This window comes from Oncorhynchus keta, chromosome 25, assembly GCF_023373465.1.
Source record: "Oncorhynchus keta strain PuntledgeMale-10-30-2019 chromosome 25, Oket_V2, whole genome shotgun sequence".
Classification (NCBI taxonomy): domain Eukaryota; kingdom Metazoa; phylum Chordata; class Actinopteri; order Salmoniformes; family Salmonidae; genus Oncorhynchus; species Oncorhynchus keta.
In genome coordinates, this window is record NC_068445.1 from 39,893,460 (window position 1) to 39,915,443 (window position 21,984).

Genomic DNA, 21,984 nt, shown 5'->3' on the forward strand with positions numbered 1-21,984 from the left:
CTCTTCAACGCTAGGAGTTCTGGGAATCCAGATGACGAGAAGGGAATGGACGGTGTTATCGCTCAAGGAAATGATGGAGGTGTGTGTGTGTGTGAAAGAGAGTGAGTGTTCAAGGCTGCAGCGCTAGCAGGCATTTGCACAGATTACACTCTGAATGTGTGTCTGCCCTGTCTAGTCCTACTGAAGACTATTCATTTATGGTAGTTTATCACCAGTTGTAGAATGAAGCAACTGCTTTTGGTGGCACTTACAGTATCAATCAATCATTTTGTCAAATGTATTTATAAAGCCCTTCTTACATCAGCTGATGTGCTGTACAGAAACCCAGCCTAAAACCCCAAACAGCAAGTAATGCAGGTATAGAAGCACCAGTCAAATGTTTGGACACGCTTACTCATTCAAGGGTTTTTCTTTAGTTTTACTATTTTCTACATTGTAGAATAATAGTGAAGACATCAAAACTATGAAATAACAAATATGGAATCATGTAGTAACCAGAAAAGTGTTAAACAAATCCAAATTATATGTTATATTTGAGATTCTTCAAAGTAGCCACCTTTTGCCTTGAAAACCCCTGGAATGAGTAGGTGTGTCCAAAACGTTTGACTGGTACTGTAACCCAATGCCTGCATCCCAAATGTGACCTTATTCCCTATGTAGTACACTCACTTTTAAAAAAGGGCCTGCCTATAGGGCTCAGTGTGCACTATATAGGAAATAGGAATCCATTTGGGATGCAAGCCAATGCAACTTGTCATGTAGAAGCTCCTGTACACATGCAAGCCAAGGAACAATATAGCTACTATAACTATTATCACTCCTAATGTCTCTAGGATATTATGTTGCTCAATATTTATTTGGGATTATCATTCTCTGATAGCATAACGGGTCAATAATATAATTTATCTTCACCGTCATTGCTCGTCTGACACTTTCCAGAGACTCAATCAAAATGGTGTATTTGCTTCCTCCTGGTGGTGCTATTTGGTAAATCAGTATGTGCAAACTACACTGAACAAAAATATAAACACTATGAAGTGTTGGTACTATGCTTCATAAGATGAAATAAAATATTCCTGAAACGTTCTATACGCACGAAAAGGTTATTTATTTAAAAAAATAAAAATCTCCTTTGCCAAGATAATCCATCCACCTGACAGATTTGGCTTATCAAGAAACTTGATTAAACAGCATGATCATTACACAGGTGCACCTTGTGCTGTGGACAATAAAAGGCCATTCGAAAATGTGCCGTTTTGTCACGGAACACAATGCCACAGATGTCTCAAGTTGTGAGGGAATGTGCAATTGGCATGCTGACTGCAGGAATGTCCACTAGAGCTGTCGCCAGATAATTGAATGTTCATTTCTCTACCATAATCCGCATTCTACGTTGTTTTAGAGAATTTGGCAGTGCGTCCAACCGGCCTCACAACCGCAGACCACGTGTATGGCATCGTGTGGGCGAGCGGTTTGCTGATGTCAACGTGAACACAGTGCCCCATGGTGGCGGTGGGGTTATGGTATGGGCTACGGACAACGAACGCAATTGCATTTTATATATGGCAATTTGAATGCAGAGAGATACAGTGACGAGATCCTGAGGCCTATTCGCCGCCAACACCTCATGTTTCAGCATGATAATGCACGGCCCCATGTCGCAAGGATCTGTACACAATTCCTGGAAGCTGAAAATGTCCCAGTTCTCCCATGGCCTGCACACTCACTAGACATGTCACCCATTGTGCATGTTTGGAATGCTCTGGATCAACCGGTACGACAGCGTGTTACAGTTTTTGACAATATCCAGCAACATCACACAGCTATTATAGAGGAGTGGGACAACATTTCACAGGCCACAATCAACAGCCTCATCATCTCTATGCGAAGGAGATGTGTCACACTGCATGAGGTGGTCACACTAGATACTAACTGGTTTTCTGATCCACGCCTCTTGCCTTTTTTAAGGTATTGATAAGGAAATGATATACTTCATGGTAATGACTAAAAATATTCCACCCTGAAACCATATAATTGTATGAAATTTATTAGAATCATAAATGTATAATCTGATGATTTGTGTAGTTTTAGTCAGAATTAGAACAAGGACATTTTAGCATGTAAGCAGGGTGCAAGTGTGAAACAAATGATAGGAGGAGACATCGACAGACGAGCTGTACTACTGTGTTCCATACAGGACATTCTGTCTCCACCCGTGGAGGGGAGAAACCGTTAGGCTTGCAGAAAATGACGAAACATGTTGCAGATTAAACAATGTATCTGTATAGTGGAAAAACACAGACTGTCTGAGCAAGGCTTAGCTTAAGATTTGTGTGTATGTATGTGCGTAGGATATCTACTGTTTGTGTGAAGGTATGTGCGAAAGGAGCCAGTATAAAATGGATGTTTTTGTACAATGGACTAGAACGTTCTTGTGAATAAACTGTACTAACCTTTTGCATGAGCTGAGTCTGTGCCTAATTATTATTATACCCACGGTCTTCCAAACCTCGGCGATTGGTCAAAGCTATTGATTGTCAGTTATTATCATTGGGATTGAAAAATCTCCTGGCGGGTATCTGTGACCAGCAGATACATATCTGTATTCCCAGTCATGTGAAATCCATAGATTAGGAGCTAATGAATTTACTTCAATTGAATGAGTGTCTAATTTGAACTGTCACTTGTTGTGTTTTTTATATTTTTTGTTCAGTATATAATGACAGAAATATGATCAAAGTCTACTATCATTTATTTCTGCCAGTATAGTATTTTTCCTCTGTATGATGCATCACAGATTAATACTATAAGGCTAACAACACCTATTTAGCTGCATATGTGTTTTTTTTTCATTGATGCTTTTTTACAGAAGACAATGAGGGGATGATAGAAGAGGATCCCTCTGAGGGGTCAGTGTCAGAGCGTCCCTCACAGCACGTTGGGAGTGGTACCTCTACCAGACGTTTGAAGAGAGCAGCGACGGTAGCTAAGACACAGGTAGATAACAGTAGTTAGGACCCCTTCACACAGGAAGGGTACACAGTGGACCCTTGGACATAATCCTAAAAAAAATGTTCCCCAGGGTGGCGGTGGTTGTGACCTCTCACAGAAGGAGATAGGTGCAGAGCCCAAGAGACAGACCAGGCTGACTGACAGTCAGACACAGAGGAGTAGACAGACCAGACCAATGGAAGAAATCAGAGCAACCAGACAGAATGACAACCAGGCACAGGAGAACAAACAGGTAAAGGGAGTGAACATCCTGAACACTTTCCGTTTTGCGTAAAAACACTGTGAGGGTAGATGGAGTGCCAGTCTGTTTGTGATGTCATGTCAAAGAGTGACAAGGAGAGGGCGTGACAGCAGACTGGCACTCTGTCTAGTGAACGGGTGCTTAAAGTCAACAGTAAACAAAGACTTCAATTGCAATTACATTAAATGATTGCTGGTCCCCTGTTTTCAGGCCAGACAGAGCAGGGGTAACAACAGACAGAATCAGGACACCAGTATACAGTTAAAGGGAACACCATAAAGATCCTATTCAATTAGGCTTGAATTCTGTGGGAAACAGGCTCAACTCTCTCCACTTCCATAAAAACAGTGAAAGGGTGCTTGAAGTCAACAGTGAATAAACAAAGATTTCAATAGCCATAACATCAAGTGATTGCTGGTCCACTTTTTTCATTGTTAGGAGAACAGACAGACCAGGCAGACTGACAGCCAAAAGCAGGAGACCAGCGGACCAACCAGGCAGACTGACAGCCAGAAGCAGGAGACCAGCGGACCAACCAGACAGACCAGGCAGACTGACAGCCAGAAGCAGGAGACCAGCGGACCAACCAGACAGACCAGGCAGACTGACAATCAGAAGCAGGAGACCAGCGGACCAACCAGGCAGACTGACAGTCAGAAGCAGGAGACCAGCGGACCAACCAGACAGACCAGGCAGACTGACAGTCAGAAGCAGGAGACCTGCGGACCAACCAGGCAGACTGACAGTCAGAAGCAGGAGACCAGCGGACCAACCAGACAGACCAGGCAGACTGACAGTCAGAAGCAGGAGACCAGCGGACCAACCAGACAGACCAGACAGACTGACAGTCAGAAGCAGGAGACCAGCGGACCAACCAGACAGACCAGGCAGACTGACAGCCAGAAGCAGGAGACCAGCGGACCAACCAGACAGACCAGGCAGACTGACAGCCAGAAGCAGGAGACCAGCGGACCAACCAGACAGACCAGGCAGACTGACAATCAGAAGCAGGAGACCAGCGGACCAACCAGGCAGACTGACAGTCAGAAGCAGGAGACCAGTGGACCAACCAGACAGACCAGGCAGACTGACAGTCAGAAGCAGGAGACCAGCGGACCGACCAGACAGACCAGGCAGACTGACAGTCAGAAGCGGGAGACCAGCGGACCAACCAGACAGACTGACAGCCAGAAGCAGGAGACCAGCGGACCAACCAGACAGACCAGGCAGACTGACAGCCAGAAGCAGGAGACCAGCGGACCAACCAGACAGACTGACAGCCAGAAGCAGGAGACCAGCGGACCAACCAGACAGACCAGGCAGACTGACAGTCAGAAGCAGGAGACCAGCGGACCAACCAGACAGACCAGGCAGACTGACAGCCAGAAGCAGGAAAATGGAGGTAATAGTTCCACCAGCAACAAGCCAGAACACTGAGAGGTAGGCATAGGATAATATTCACATGTAACCTAGAGAGGAACCAGGCACTCAGGTCCTCCTGGAGGGAGAGAGAGGGAGCGACCAAAGTTATCCCGGACAGGGCCAACCAGGAAGCAAATAACCCCACCCACTTTGCCAAAGCACAGCCCCCACACCACCAAAGGGATATAAACAGCCCACTGACTTACCACCCTGAGACAGGGCCAAGTATAGCCCATGAAGATCTCCCCCATCGCACAAGCCTGGGTCGGCGCAAAACTGGACAGGAAGATCACGTCAGTCACTCAACCTACTCATGTCGAGTTTAGCGGGAAAAAAGCTTGACACGACGTGGGGACGGCATGTGGGAGCGCGATGGGGTCAGAGGTAGAGAATCCCAGTGGAGAGAGGGAAGCCAGCCAGGCAGAGACTGTAAGGATGGTTCGTCACTCCAGTGCCTTGCCGTTCACCTTTGCACCGCTGGGCCAGACTACACTCAATCATAGGACTAACTGAAGAGATGAGTCTTCAGTAAAGACTCAAAGGTTGAGACTGAGTCTGCGTCTCTCACATGGATCAGCAGACCATTCTATAAAAATGTAGCTCTATAGGAGAAAGCCCTGCCTCCAGCTGTTCACTTAGAAATTCTAGGAACAATAAAGAGACCTGCTTCTTGTGACTGTAGCGTATGTGTAGGTAAGTACGGCAGGACCAAATCGGAGAGATGGGTAGGAGCAAGCCCATGTAATGCTTTGTAGGTTAGCAGTAAAACCTTAATCAGCCCTTGCCTTGACAGGAAGCCAGTGTAGGGAGGCTAGCACTGGAGTAATATGATCACATTTTTGGATTCTAGTCAAGATTCTAGTAGCCGTGTTTAGTTAGCACTAACTGGAGTTTATTTAGTGCTTTATCCAGGGAGCCGGAGAGTAGGGCAATGCAGTAGTTTAATCTAGAAGTCACAAAGCATTGGATTAGCTTTTCGGTATCCTTTTTTGGACCAAGTATTTCAGATATGTTCGTCAAAAGAGAGCTCAGGGTCCAGGGTAACGCAGAGGTCCTTCACAGTTATATTTTAGATGACTGTACAACCAGGGTGGGAAATGAAAGTTAGTGGATTCAGCCACACCCGTTGCTGACAGGTGTATAATATCGAGCACACATACATGCAATCTCCATAGACAAGCATTGGCAGTAGAATGGCCTTACTGAAGAGCTCAGTGACTTTCAACGTGGTACTGTCATAGGATGTGTGTTGTTCGCCAAGCAGTGAAATGAACTTGCCCGTTTTTCACAAAATCTAAAATGACGGACCTTATGGGTCCCTGAAGCAAATGTGTTCCTTGTGAGGAGAGGGACCTATGTACCGAATTTGATGACTTTAGGTCAAATAGCGCCACCATTTGACCAATCAGTGTCCTTTTGTAAATGCCTGATCTCTATGGCAAGACGCATCATGCCGGGGCGGCAGCGTAGCCTAGTGGTTAGAGCGTTGGACTAGTAACCGAAAGGTTGCGAGTTCAAACCCCCGAGCTGACAAGGTACAAATCTGTCGTTCTGCCCCTGAACAGGCACTGTTCCCAGGCCCTCATTGAAAATAAGAATTTGTTCTTAACTGACTTGCCTGGTTAAATAAAGGTAAAATAAAAATCTGGCTAGTGCTCTCTGAGATAGTGCATGTGACTAAAGTACAAATGGACAGAGACAGATTGTATGAAGAGGATGTAATATGCATAACAGATTCATGGCTGGATGACTGGATGACTGGATAAGGTCCTGTTTGGTGATGTTCTTGAGATGAACACTAGGTGGAGTCAGTATAGCAGCAATCAATCCACTTGTTTTCTGGGCCTGACCAGATATACAGTAAGCCTGTCTTCTGGGCCAACCAGATATACAGTAAGCCTGTGTTCTGGGCCTAACCAGATATACAGTAAGCCTGTCTTCTGGGCCAACCAGATATACAGTAAGCCTGTGTTCTGGGCCTAACCAGATATACAGTAAGCCTGTCTTCTGGGCCAACCAGATATACAGTAAGCCTGTGTTCTGGGCCTAACCAGATATACAGTAAGCCTGTCTTCTGGGCCTAACCAGATATACAGTAAGCCTGTCTTCTGGGCCTAACCAGATATACAGTAAGCCTGTCTTCTGGGCCTAACCAGATATACAGTAAGCCTGTCTTCTGGGCCAACCAGATATACAGTAAGCCTGTCTTCTGGGCCTAACCAGATATACAGTAAGCCTGTCTTCTGGGCCTAACCAGATATATAGTAAGGCTTTTTTGGACTCTTCTGTGATTACCATGGTTCCCAATTGGCACCTTGCCAGGTCAAGGGCCCATAAGGCTCTCGTCAAAAGTCGATGGGTTCCCAATTGTCAAATAATTTCTGGAATGTCATGGAATTTCAAGATGTTAATTCCCAACTGGGATGTAATAAATTAATTTCTGCAATTTCATGGGAAAAAAGTGAGGGAATTATTTTCTAGGGGGGCAAGACACCACACAATGCCACATAACAACAGACACACAGAACACCATGCATTTGATTTGCATAGTCACTTATTTTACAGCCTGACGCCATCGACTATTTGACAGCACTCGGAGCCATTCTACAGTAGCAACCAGCAAACATAATGCCTGGTATTGTTACTCTACATCTGGTGGTATAATTTGTTCAGGTTTACAAAGCTGTGAAATGTAGACAGGCACGTCCCAAATGCCACCCTATTCCCTATATAGTACTCAACTTAACCTTTGACCTGGACGGCCCATAGGAGGCCGGAGGCATATTGAGGGAAAGTGAATGTTGAGGGGAATGTGTGCCACCATTGACTCCAGTGTATGATAAAACATTCCTTGTCGTGTGTGCATATGCGTCCTACAGCAGTAACATACAATGACCAGTGTTTTCCAGCCCCTAGGCCTGTGTGTTACAAAGACACAGGCATGAACACAAGCCTCCTACTCCCCGTCCAGCTCCCTACTTCAGATCCCATGTTTTAGTACATTCTGTACTGGACCTTATTGAAAAGGTTCTGATTGTGTGGATGGCTGTGCATGGCTGTAAGCAGGGCTATACAACTGACATACAGATAGCAGTGTATACATACATTTACAGGTACATTTAATGTACATGTGTTTCCCCTATCGTTGGATAGGCAGGGCGGGCCCCTGCTGCCGTTGATCTTTGTCCCCAATCTAAAATAGTTGGTTTCAATTTAAATGTTTTGGTTAAAGAGGATGTTGATTTGGGGGACTTGGCTGTCAGGGTAGCCTCCACAGTAGGGCCCACCTTGATTATGTCAATAGCTGAGTATCTATACTGTAAGGGTTAGAGTGTAGAGTTAGCTGAGTCTACCTATACTGTAGAGTTAGGGTAAGCTGAGTCTACCTATACTGTAGAGTTAGGGTTAGCTGAGTCTACCTATACTGTAGAGTTAGGGTTAGCTGAGTCTACCTATACTGTAGAGTTAGGGTTAGCTGAGTCTACCTATACTGTAAGGGTTAGAGTGTAGAGTTAGCTGAGTCTATCTATACTGTAAGGGTTAGAGTGTAGAGTTAGCTGAGTCTATATATACTGTAGAGTTAGGGTTAGCTGAGTCTATCTATACTGTAGAGTTAGGGTTAGCTGAGTCTACCTATACTGTAAGGGTTAGAGTGTAGAGTTAGCTGAGTCTATCTATACTGTAAGGGTTAGAGTGTAGAGTTAGCTGAGTCTATATATACTGTAGAGTTAGGGTTAGCTGAGTCTACCTGTACTGTAGAGTTAGGGTTAGCTGAGTCTACCTATACTGTAAGGGTTAGAGTGTAGAGTTAGCTGAGTCTATCTATACTGTAGAGTTAGGGTTAGCTAAGTCTACCTATACTGTAAGGGTTAGAGTGTAGAGATAGCTGAGTCTACCTATACTGTAGAGTTAGGGTTAGCTGAATCTACCTATACTGTAGAGTTAGGGTTAGCTGAGTCTACCTATACTGTAGAGTTGGGGTTAGCTGAGTCTACCTATACTGTAAGGGTTAGAGTTAGGATTAGCTGAGTCTACCTATACTGTAGAGTTAGGGTTAGCTGAGTCTACCTATACTGTAAGGGTTAGAGTATAGAGTTAGCTGAGTCTACCTATCTGTAAGGGTTAGAGTTAGCTGAGTCTACCCATACTGTAAGGGTTAAGAGTGTAGAGTTAGCTGAGTCTACCTATACTGTAAGGGTTAGAGTTAGCTGAGTCTACCTATACTGTAAGGGTTAGAGTGTAGAGTTAGCTGAGTCTATCTATACTGAAATATTTTAAAAGGGTTGGGTGCAAAAATCTATTAATCAAAAACAACACTTTGTTTAAGAGTTAGCTGAGTCTATCTACACTGTAAGGGTTAGTGTTAGGGTTAGCTGAGTCTATCTATACTGTAAGGGTTAGAGTTAGCTGAGTCTACCTATACTGTAAGGGTTAGGGTTAGCCCCTCTAGTAATTTCATAGGATCTCTATGATCTACCTATACTTAAGGGAGACATTTAACGTGATGTATAAGCTTTTCTTCAACAATTAAAACGAGTTGACTATTTATGTATTGCTCAGTGTACTAAACTAGTTAAATAATCACCTCCTTTGTAACGCACATCGTTGAAGAGAAGTTTAAAATTAAATCATGCTGCCAGATTACAGTAAGCCTGAGGTTTATGGTAAATGTTGCACTGAACACAATGTTTTTTCACCGCGTCGCCCTTCCTATGTTCTCCTCAGGTGTGAACCACGGTCAATCCCATAGCAGGCGGTGCATCACCCGTCTGAATGCCCTCCACCGGAGGAACCGTTACGGGGAGACTCTACTCCACATTGCAGCCATGCAAGGAGACACCCAGTGGATCAGAGGCATGCTGTCGCTGGGCCCCGACATCAACATGGCCGACAACGCAGGTAAGACATTAGAGGAGGTTGGTGGGCAGCAATCTGTCACTTCAGTTAGTTTCAAATTACTTTATAGATACTCACACACAGGGCCTAAAATTAACAACCTCCACCTGCCAAATGCGGGTAGATTCTGGCATTGGCGGGTAAAATTTGTGATTGAAAATAGTCAAGTATGATCACATTTATAGCAAAATAAATGCTGCAGAAGCTGCTTTCATAGCTGGTAAGTTGTTACTGTATTTTAATTATACCAATGTGTTTTCATTAATTGAATTCCCTTAATCTATTTTATGAGAATTTGTAAGATTCTTGGTTGCATAAAATAGAAGGAGACCAGTCTTATCAATAATAGGTAACAGAATTTATTCTCGGAACGCGCTGCCACGTTACCACGAGCAACAGTTAATATACAATAACATGACGTAATTTCATTGCTTAACAGAATCCCTCTCGACCGGGACAATGGGAACTTTAAAAGTTCATTCTGACCCCCCTAGCACATACACAGGACACACAACACAACTGAGTTCATTCTGACCCCCCCAGCACATACACAGGACACACAACACAACTGAGTTCATTCTGACCCCCCCAGCACATACACAGGACACACAACACAACTGAGTTAACTTTTGACCCCTCAACATTATCGATCACCACTTAGCTGACAGTTCTAATTAACAGAAAACCTAGGAATGCACTCACTGCCTTACCTAAAACACCCCAGAGCTCAGTTTCGTCGGTCCAACCATAGGTTAACTACATTATCTGTTTACTTAATCCACAACCCATTCGTTTCTGCCTAGTTGGAATGGTGTTCATTAACTTTAATTACTCCTTGTCCGTGTCACACAATCCCTTCTTATGAACTCATATTGTTAATCAGATATAATAAAACAGTATAAGTTTACTTAGTTACAGTTCCATTTAAAATGATTTGTTCATTTAATCATAATTTTCCTAACATAAATGAATCACACAAAGTCAAAAAAACTATGAATCCTATATAGCCTATTCCACCTCGCGCTGCAACACTGCCTGGCTGGGGGCTGGATGTCCGTGAAGATCTGAGTGAAATATACATTTTTAGAAGCGCTGCTTACAGGCATAAAAGTTGGTCTAATTTACTTGAAATGAAAGTCTACTGAAGTGAGACGTTTTCCTTGTGTTTCTTGGCTATTTACCTTGTTTTGTTCACAAGCTGTGTTGTTTTTCACTGTTTTGAGTTTTAACTGCTAGGGAAGAGAAGACAACGCTGCTACTTGTCAGACTTTATCTCACAGGCACAAACATGAATCGAGAGTCGCATAACCAAGGTAACCTGCCGCCCTTAAAGGGACAGGTGAACATTTGTGTCTCATCTGTGATATTTTGGTTAAAAGACTCGGGTCACAAAAAATGAAATTAAGTTAAACAATATACCACATTACTTCTTACAGGTAATACATGTATTGTGTTAGAAATATTACAAAGCATGCATATTCCATTTTTTTTGTGTTTTGTTGGTATAAATTTAGCAGAAGAAGGAAAAAAATAGGCTGGTCGTAAAAAATCTGAGTGGCTGGTAGATTTTAAAATCTACCTGCCACAGTGGCTGGTGGACCAAAACGTTAATTTAGGCCCTGCTCACAAAGTACGCAGGTAAGACACTGGACTAGAGGCGGTACATTTAGGGACACTGGACTAGAGGCGGTACATTTAGGGACACTGGGCTGGAGGAGGTACATTTAGGGACACTGGACTAGAGGCTGTACATTTAGGGACACTGGACTAGAGGCGGTACATTTAGGGACACTGGACTGGAGGCGGTACATTTAGGGACACTGGACTAGAGGCGGTACATTTAGGGACACTGGACTGGAGGAGGTACATTTAGGGACACTGGACTAGAGGCGGTACATTTAGGGACACTGGACTAGAGGCGGTACATTTAGGGACACTGGACTAGAGGCGGTACATTTAGGGACACTGGACTAGAGGCGGTACATTTAGGGACACTGTTTCCTCTTTATTTCCTGTGTATAGTGATGCAGGAATAAATGCACTCGTCCTAAACAGACTTGAATAAAACAAATAGAGCATCTCTCTATGCTGTGACCATCAGTTGTTGCTTTATTGTTTCTGACAGGTTGGACTCCTCTTCACGAGGCAGTGTCCCACGGTCAATATGAGATCAGTAAGCACCTGATCCAGGCAGGAGCTCTGGTCAACTGTACTGGAGAAAATGGAACCACACCTCTACTTGATGCTGTAGTGCAGGGACACCTGCAGGTACATATATCATACTTTGGTCTTCTTCTTGGCACTGATGCCCTAGGCTTGCTTGTGTGTTTGTGCTGCATACACGGTGGGAAGAAAAAGTATGTGAACCCTTTGGAATTACCTAGATTTCTGCATAAATTGGTCATAAAATTTGATCTCATCATCTAAGTCACAATAGACAAACACAGTTTGCTTCAACTAATAACACACAATTATAATTATTCATGTCTTTATTGAACACACCATGTAAACATTCACAGTGTAGGGTGGGAAAAGTATGTGAATCCTTGGATTTAATAACTTGTTGACCCTCCTTTGGCAGCAATAACCTCAACCAAAAGTTTTCTGTAATTGCGGATCAGACCTGCACAACGGTCAGGAGGAATTTGGTCCATTCCTTTTTACAAAACTGTTTCTGTTCAGCAATATTCTTGGGTTGTCTGGTGTTAACTGCTCTCTTGAGGTCATGCCACAGCATCTAAATCGGGTTGAGGTCAGGACTCTTGACTGGGCGTATTTTCTTCTGTTGAAGCCATTCTGTTGTTGATTACTTCTGTGTTTTGGGTCGTTGTCCTGTTGCATCACCCAACTTCTGTTGAACTTCAATTGGTGGACAGATAGCCTAACATTCTCCTGTAAAATGTCTTGATAAACTTGGGAATTCATTTTTCCGTCGGTCGATGATAGCAAGCTGTCGAGGCCCTGTGGTGCTCCCTCCACCATACTTTACAGTTGAGATGAGGTTTTGATGTTGGTGTGCTGTGCCTTTTTTTCTCCACACATAGTGTTGTGTGTTCCTTCCGAACAACTCAACTGTAGTTTTATCTGTCCACAGAATATTTTGCCAGTAGCGCTGTGGAACATCCAGGTGCACTTTTGCAAACTTCAGATGTACAGCAATATATTTTTTGGACAGCAGTGGCTTCTTCCGTGGTGTCCTCTCATGAGCACTATTTTTGTTTATTGTTTTACGTATTGTAGACTCATCAACCGAGATGTTAGCATGTTCCAGAGATTTCTGTAAGTCTTCAGCTGACACTCTAGGATTCTTCTTATCCTCATTGAGCATTCTGCGCTGTGCTCTTGCAGTCATCTTTGCAGGACGGTCACTCCTAAGGAGAGTAGGAACAGTGCTGAACTTTCTCCATTTATAGACCGTGAACTGATGAACATCAAGGCTTTTAGACATACTTTTGTAACCCCTTTCAGCTTCATGCAAGTCAACAATTCTTAATCAAAGGTCTTCTGAGATCTCTTTTGTTTGAGGCATGGTTCACATCAGGAAATGCTTCTTGTGAATAGCAAACTCACATTTTGTGAGTGTTTTTTATAGGGCAAGGCAGCTCTAACCAACATCTCCAATCTCGTCTCATTGAGCTGACTCCTGACTTCAATTAGCTTTTCGAGAAGTCATTAGCCTAGGGGGTTCACATACTTTTTCCAACCTACACTGTGAATGTTTAAATTATGTATTCCGTATAGACAAGAGAAATGCAATAATTTGTGTGTTATTAGTTTAAGCACACTATGTTTGTCTATTGTTGTGACTTAGATGAAGATCAGAAAAAATGTTTTGACCAATTTATGTAGAAATCCAGGTAGTTCCAAAGGGTTCACATACTTTTTCTTCCCACTGTAAGATAATATTTGTTTTGCTTTGTGTGTCCCAGATAGCAGAGTTGCTGTTGAAGCACGGGGCAGACCCTCTACTGAAGAACAATGACGGACAGACAGCCTATAGCAACACCTCAGAACCCTGTCTGATCAAACTCATGGAGAAAAACATCCCCAATAACAAGAGAAAGGCACTAGCAGGTCTGGACCTTTCCATAACCAAGGTTGTCTCTGTCTTTATCCCAAATGGCACCCTATTCCCTATATAGTGCACTACTTTAGACCAGAGCCCTATTCCCTATATAGTGCACTACTGTTGACCAGGTCCCTATTCCCTATATAGTACACTACTTTTGACCAGGTCCCAAATTAAATAGGCCTACATGTTGTTCTCTATGTGTGTCTCTTGTAGGAAGAAGCGTTGAGAGGTCAGGAGCAGGAGAACCCATGTAAGTTGGTGGTGGGGGGGAAGGTGTCTGAGGTTTTACATAACTAGAAAGTCAAATTGTCATAGGCACATTTCATATCATTTAGGCTATATACGTGGCTCAGTTGGTAGAGCTTGGCGCTTGAAATGCCAGGGTTGTATAAGGTTCCATTCTTGCTGTGGCCACAACACAAAATGTGTATGCATGCATGACTTAAGTTGCATCAGCTAAATGGCCTATTTTTATATGTATTACACAACAAACCTGAAGTACATTGTTAAATGATTGATAAACATTTGTAGTGATTTATTTCACACTCCCAACACACACAACAAGCTATTGTAAATACTCTAGGTCTAAATAGGTCTGGGACAGGACTCTTCAACCCTGTTCCCGGAGAGCTACCCTCCTGTAGGTTTTCTCTCCAACCCTGTTCCTGGAGAGCTACCCTCCTGTAGGTTTTCTCTCCAACCCTGTTCCTGGAGAGCTACCCTCCTGTTGGTTTTTACTTCAACCCTGTCCCTGGAGAGCTACCCTCCTGTAGGTTCTCTTGCCAACCCTGTTCCTGGAGAGCTACCCTCCTGTAGGTTCTCTTTCCAACCCTGTTCCTGGAGAGCTACCCTCCTTTTGGTTTTTGCTCCAACCCTGTTCCTGGAGAGCTACCCTCCTGTAGGTTCTCTTTCCAACCCTGTTCCTGGAGAGCTACCCTCCTGTAGGTTTTCGCTCCAACCCTGTTCCTGGAGAGCTACCCTCCTGTAGGTTTTTGCTCCAACCCTGTTCCTGGAGAGCTACCCTCCTGTAAGGTTTTCGCTCCAACCCTGTTCCTGGAGATCTACCCTCCTGTAGGTTTTTGCTCCAACCCCAGTTATAACTATTCTGATTCAGTTTATTAATTCAAATAACATTTTATTTGTCACATGCGCTGAATACCGTGAAATGCTTACTTACAAGTCCTTAACTAACAATGCAGTTCAAGGAATAGAGTTAAGAAAATATTTACTAAATAAACTAAAGTAAAAAATTTAATAAAAAGTAACACAATAAAATAACAATAACGAGGCTATATACAGGGGGTACCGGTACCGAGTCAATGTGTGGGGGTACAGGTTAGTCGAGGTAATTTGTACATGTACTGTAGGTAGGGGTAAAGTGACTATGCATAGATAATAAACAGTGAGTAGCATCGGTGTAAAAACAAATGGGGGGGAAGGTGGGGGGCATGTCGATGTAAATAGTCTAGGTGGCCATTTGATTAACTGTTCAGCAGTCTTATGGCTTGGGAGTAGAAGCTGTTAAGGAGCCTTTTGGATCTAGACTTGGCGCTCTGGTACCGCTTGCCGTGCGGTAGCAAAGAGAACCGTCTTATGACTTGGGTGACTGGAGTCTTTGACCATTCTTTGGGCCTTCCTCTGACACCGCCTGGTATAGAGGTCCTGGATGGCAGGAAGCTTGGTGCCAGTAGCGTACTGGGCCGTACGCACTACCCTCTGTTGCGCCTTATGGTCAGATGCTGGGCAGATGCCGTACCAGGCAGGAATGGAATGCAACCGGTCAGGATGCTCTCGATGGTGCAGCTGTAGAACTTTTTGAGGACCTGGGGATCCATACCAAATCTTCTCAGTCTCCTGAGGGGGAAAATATGTTATTGTGCCCTCTTCACAACTGTCTTGGTGTGTTTGGACCATGATAGTTTGTTGGTAATGTGGACACCAAGGAACATGAAACTCTCGACCCGCTCAACTACAGCCCCGTCAATGTGAATTGGGGTGTTCGGCCCTCATTTTCTCGTAGTCCACGATCAGCTCCTTTGTCTTGCTCACGTTGAGGGAAGGGTTGTTGTACTGGCACCACACTGCCAGGTCTCTCACCTCCTCCCTATAGGCTTTTTCATCGTTGTCCGTGATCAGGCCTACCACCATTGTGTCGTCAGTAAACTTAATGATGGTGTTGGAGTCGTGCTTGGCCATGCAGTTGTGGGTGAACAGGGGCCCCCGTGTTTAGGATCAGCCTGGCAGATGTGTTGTTGCCTACCCTTACCACCTGGGGGCAGCCCGTCAGAGTCAATGAACAGCATTCTCACATAGGTGTTCCTTTTGTCAAGGTGAGAAAGGGCAGTGTGGAGGGCGATTGAGATTGCGTCATCTGTGGATTTCTTAGGGCGGTATGCGAATTGGAGTGGTTCTAGGGTTTCTGGGATGAGGGTGTTGAAGTGAGCCATCAACAGCCTTTCAAAGCACTTCATGGCTACCGACGTGGGTGCTATGGGGTGGTAGTCATTTAAGCAGGTTAGCTTCATTTTCTTGGGCACAGGGACTATGGTGGTCTGCTTGAAACGTGGGTATTACAGACACGGTCAGGGAGAGTTTGAAAATGTCAGTGAAGACACTTGCCAGTTGGTCAGCGCATGCTCTGAGTACACGTCCTGGCACACGTCCCGCAGCCTTGAGAATGTTGACCTGTTTAAAGGACTTGCTCACATTGGCTACGGAGAGCGTGATCACATAGTCGTCCAGAACAGCTGGTGCTCTCATGCATGCTTCCGTGTTGTTTGCCTCGAAGCGAGCATAAAAGGCATTTCGCTCGTCTGGTAGGCTCACGTCACTGGGCAGCTCGCGACTGGGTTTCCTTTTGTAGTCCGTAATAGTTTGCAAGCCCTGCCACATTCAACGAGCGTCAGAGCGGTGTAGTAAGATTCAATCTTAGTCCTGTATTGATGCTTTGCCTGTTTGATTGTTCATCTGAGGGCATAGCGGAATTTCTTATTAGCGTCCAGATTAATGTCCTGTTCGTTGAATGCGGCAGCTCTAGCCTTTAGATTGGTGCAGATGTTGCCTGTAATCCAAGGCTTCTGGTTGAGATATGTACGTACGGTCACTGTGGGGACGATTTTTTCGATGCACCTATTGATGAAGCCGGTGTCTACGGTGGTATACTCCTCAATGCCATTGGATGAATCCCAGAACATATTCCAGTCTGTGCTAGCAAAACAGTCCTGTAGTGTAGCATCCGCGTCATCTGACCACTTCCGTATTGAGCGAGTCGCTGGTACTTCCTGCTTTCATTTTTGCTTGTAAGCAGGAATCAGGAGGATAGAATTATGGTCAGATTTACAAAATGGAGGGCGAGGGAAAGCTTTGTATGCGTCTCTGTGTGTGGCGTAAAGGTGGTCTTGAGTTTTTTTTTTCTTTGGTTGCACATGTGACATGATGGTGGAAATGAGGTAAAATGGATTTACGTTTGCCTGCATTAAAGTCCATGGTCTTCGTGCCAGCATCGGTTTGTGGTGGTAAATAGACGTCAACGAAGAATATAGCTGAAAACTCCCTTGGTAAATAGTGTGGTCTACAGCTTATCATGGGATACTCTACCTCGGGCGATCTATACCTTGAGACTTCCTTGATATTAGACATCGCGCACCAGCTGTTATTGACTAATAGACACACACCCCCGCCCCTCTTCTTACCAGACGTAACTGTTCAGTCCTGTTGATGCACGGAAACCCAGCCAACTGTATATTATCCGTGTCGTCGTTCAGCCACGACTCAGTGAAATAAGATATTACAGTTTTTAATTTCACGTTGGTAGTATAGTCTCGAACGGAGCTCATCCAGTTTATTCTCCAGGGATTGCACGTTGGCCAATAGAACGAATGATAGAGGCGCGTTACCCACTCGTCGATGAATTCTCACAAAGCACCCCAATCTCTTCCCCCTGTATTTCCGTCTTTCCTTCACGTGAATGACAGGGATTTGGGCCTGGTCTCGGAGAAGCAGTATATCCTTCGCGTCAGATTCATTAAATAAAAAATCTTTGTCCAGTTCGAGGTTAGTAATCGCTGTTCTGATATCCAGAAGCTCTTTTCGGTCTTATGAGATTGTTGCAGCAACATTATGTACAAAATAAGTTACAAACAATATGAAAAAACACACAAAAAAGCACAGTTGGTTATGTGCCCGTAAAATATCAGCCATCCCCACTGGCGCTATTATATCAACCAGCTAATTACTAGAATCAGGTGTGCTAGATTAGGGTTTGAGTAAAAACCTACAGGACGGTAGCTCTCTAGGAACAGGGTTGGGAAGCCCTTGTCTGGGGTATATTAGCCTAATATCAGTTGTCTGTAAAGTAGACCGTTGAGGTCCGTGTCCGAGGGCACTGTGTCCAGGAACATCCCTGGGGGGTCCCAGAGCGGGCGGACCGTCACCCCTCTGAATATCCTCCACCGGAAGAGCTGTTACGGGGAGACTCTACTCCACATTGCAGCCATTCAGGGAGACACCCAGGGGGTCAGAGACATGCTGTCACAGGGGCTCGACGTCAACATGCCCGATAATGCAGGTAAGACATATAGCAGCCATTTATACTGAACAAAAATATAAATGCAACTTGCAACAATTTCAACAATTTTACTGTGTTACAGTTCATAAATAAATTCATTAGGCCCTAATCTATGGATTTCACGTGATTGGGCATGGGAGGGCATAGGCCCACCCACTTGGGAGCCAGGTCCAGCCAATCAGAATATGTTTTTCCCCCATTTATATACAGTGGGGCAAAAAAGTATTTAGTCAGCCACCAATTGTGCAAGTTCTCCCACTTAACAAGATGAGAGAGGCCTGTCATTTTTTATCATATGTAAACTTCAACTATGACAGACACAATGAGAAAAAAAATCCAGAAAATCACATTGTAGGATTTTTAATTCATTAATTTGCAAATTATGGTGGAAAATAAGTATTTGGTCACCTACAAACAAGCAAGATTTCTGGCTCTCACAGACCTGTAATTTCTTCTTTAAGTGGCTTCTCTGTCCTCCACTCGTTACCTGTATTAATGGCACCTGTTTGAACTTGTTATCAGTATAAAAGACACCTGTCCACAATCAAAATGATCACGAGAACGGTGAGCAAAAATCCCAGAACCACACGATGGGACCTAGTGGATGACCTGCAGAGAGCTGGGACCAAAGTAACAAAGCCTACCATCAGTAACACACTATGCCGCCAGTGACTCAAATCCTGCAGTGCCAGACGTGTCCTACAATGTGATTTTCTGGATTTTTTTTCTTCTCATTTTGTCTTGTCATAGTTGAAGTGTACCTATGATGAAAATTACAGGCCTCTCTCATCTTTTTAAGTGGGAGAACTTGCACAATTGTTGGCTGACTAAATACTTTTTTGCCCCACTGTACATATAGGGGCGGCAGGTAGCCTAGTGGTTAGAGCATTGGACTAGTAACCGAAAGGTTGTAAGTTCGAATCCCGAGCAGACATTCTGACAAGGTACAAATCTGTTGTTCTGCCCCTGAACAAGAATTTGTTCTTAACTGACTTGCCTAGTTAAATAAAGGTTATATATATGACCTTTATATATATACGTTTCATCAGCTGTCCGAGGGGCTGGTCTCAGATAATCCCGCAGGTGAAAAACCCAGATGTGGAGGTCCTGGGCTGGTTTGTTACATGTGGTCTGCGGTTGTGAGGCCATTTGAATGTACTGCCAAATTCTCTAAAACGACATTGGAGGCAGCTTATGGTAGAGAAATTAACATTCAATTCTAAGGCAACAGCTCTGGTGGACATTCCTGTAGTCAGCATGCCTTTGTGGAATTGTTTTGTGTGAAAAAACTGCACATTTTAGAGTTTCCTTTTATTGTCCTGTATAATGACCATCAGCTTCTTGATATGCCACACCTGTCCGGATCATCTTGGCAAAGGAGAAATGCTAAGTAACAGGGATGTAAACACATTTCTGCGCAAAATATGAGAGAAATAATATTTTAATGAATGTGGAACATTTCTGGAATCTTGTATTTCTGCTCATGAAGCATGGGACCAACATTTTACATGTTGCATTTATATTTTTGTTCATTATAGATACTCACACATAGCACTTCAATAAGATTCCAACGAGTACAGTAATTTTACACTGCTAAGACTTAATAATATTATACATTTATGGCGTGTTAACAGTTATGAAAATATATATATATATTTTACTTCCTGCTTTGCTCCTATAGTACACTTGCAACAGATCAACATTCTGCCAGTCCACCCACTATGCTAACATTGACTTAAATGGGCACTCCTTTTCTATTCAGTATTTCTCTATGTGTACAGTATTAGTGACTCATAATGGAAGGCTCAATCAACAAGTGACCAGGTTTTCCCACGTGAAAAAATACTACAGTTTACTATAGAGTACTACAGTACTTCTATAGGAAATGGTAGTATCCCTCATGTGTAGTACTTACTGTAGATTGTTGTAGAATACCATAGAATACTATAGTATTATCTGCAACACTAGTAAATAGTACAGTAATTTCAGCAGAAACACTGCATTCCACCAAAACCCTACACTTTTTTAACTATAGTAAATACTAAACTATTTAATTTGCTTATACCTTGCCCATTACCCTCCCCCATATTGCAATTTGTGCCACCCATAACTGGTAAACCTACATGCCAAGTATAGACCATATTGTGTTCCCTGCAGGTTATAGAAAAGAGCAGAAGCTCTGAACTATCAGACCTACTGACGTACCTACCATGAAACATTTGCTCTTTTAGTATTTCTGCCTGCCTCCCTGTTATGGAATATATTGTGTTCCCTACAGGTTATAGAAAAGAGCAGACGCTCTGAACTATCAGACCCCAGCCCTGCCTACCTACCTACACTACCGTTCAAACGTTTGGGGTCACTTAGAAATGTCCTTGTTTTCTATTAAAACATACATGAAATGAGTTGCAAAATTAATAGGAAATATAGTCACGATGTTGACAAGGTTCTAAATCATGATTTTTAATTTAAATAATAATTGTGTCCTTCAAACTGCTTTCGTCAAAGAATCCTCCATTTGCCTCAATTACAGCCTTGCAGACCTTTGACATAGTTGTCAATTTGTTGAGGTAATCTGAAGAGATTTCACCCCATGCTTCCTGAAGCACCTCCCACAAGTTGAATTGGCTTGATGGTCACTTCTTACGTGCCATACGGTCAGGCTGCTCCCACAACAGCTCAATAGGGTTGAGATCCAGTGACTGTGCTGGCCACTCCATTCAAGACAGAAGACCAGCTGTCTGCTTCTTCCCTAAATAGTAATTGCATAGTTTGGAGCTGTGCTTTGGGTCATTGTCCAGTTGTAGGAGGGAATTGGCTCCAATTAAGCGCCGTCCACAGGGTTTGTCATGGCGTTACAAAATGGAGTGATAGTCTTCCTTCTTCAAGATCCCTTTTACCCTGTACAAATCTCCCACTTCACCACCACCATAGCACCAGCAGAAGATCACATTGCCTCCACCATGCTTGACAGATGGCGTCAAGCACTCCTCCAGCATCTTTTCATTTTTTCTGCATCTCACAAATGTTCTTTGTGATCCAAACACCTCTAACTTAGATTAGGTCTGTCCATAACACTTTTTTCCAATCTTCCTCTGTCCAGTGTCTGTGTTATTTTGCACATCTTAATCTTTTCTTTTTATTGGCCAGTCTGAGAGATGGCTTTTTTTTGCAACTCTGCCTAGAAGACCAGCATCCCGGAGTCGCCTCTTCACTGTTGACGTTGAGACTGGTGTTTTGTGGGTACTATTTAATGAAGCTGCCAGTTGAGGACTTGTGAGGCATCTGTTTCTCAAACTAGACACTAATGTACTTGTCCTCTTGCTCAGTTGTGCACCGGGGCCTCCCACTCCTCTTCCTATTCTGGTTAGACAGTTTTGTCTGTTCTGTGAAGGGAGTAGCACACAGTGTTGTACGAGATCTTCAATTTCTTGGCAATTTCTTGTAAGGAATAGCCTTCATTTCTCAGAACAAGAACAGACTGACGAGTTTCAGAGGAAAATGCTTTGTTTCTGGCCATTTTGAGCCTGTAATCGAACCCACAAATGCTGATGCTCCAGATACTCAACTAGTCTAAAGAAGGCCAGTTTTATTGCTTCTTTAATCAGCATAACAGTTTTCAGCTGTGCTAACATAATTCAATCAAATTTTATTTATATAGCCCTTCGTACATCAGCTGATATCTCAAAGTGCTGTACAGAAACCCAGCCTAAAACCCCAAACAGCAAGCAATGCAGGTGTAGAAGCACGGTGGCTAGGAAAAACTCCCTAGAA

The 21,984-nt window shown here is 43.7% G+C and overlaps 1 protein-coding gene across 50 annotated transcripts in view; it reads left to right on the top strand.

The window, feature by feature from the left end:
- The window catches only part of LOC118357956 (uncharacterized), a 69,257-nt gene that overhangs the window by 5,557 nt on the left and 41,716 nt on the right, over positions 1-21,984 (top strand). For 49 of the 50 annotated variants that reach the window (XM_052479323.1, XM_052479325.1, XM_052479332.1 and 46 more), the window contains exons 6-15: positions 15-79; positions 2,870-2,997; positions 3,083-3,244; positions 3,692-3,750; positions 4,132-4,655; positions 9,401-9,574; positions 11,697-11,839; positions 13,501-13,645; positions 13,857-13,893; positions 17,999-18,210. In XM_052479323.1, coding sequence (XP_052335283.1) covers positions 15-79; positions 2,870-2,997; positions 3,083-3,244; positions 3,692-3,750; positions 4,132-4,655; positions 9,401-9,574; positions 11,697-11,839; positions 13,501-13,645; positions 13,857-13,893; positions 17,999-18,210 — 1,649 coding nt within the window. The remainder of the gene's footprint in view (positions 1-14; positions 80-2,869; positions 2,998-3,082; positions 3,245-3,691; positions 3,751-4,131; positions 4,656-9,400; positions 9,575-11,696; positions 11,840-13,500; positions 13,646-13,856; positions 13,894-17,998; positions 18,211-21,984) is intronic. The other variant, XM_052479324.1, reaches the window with a different exon arrangement.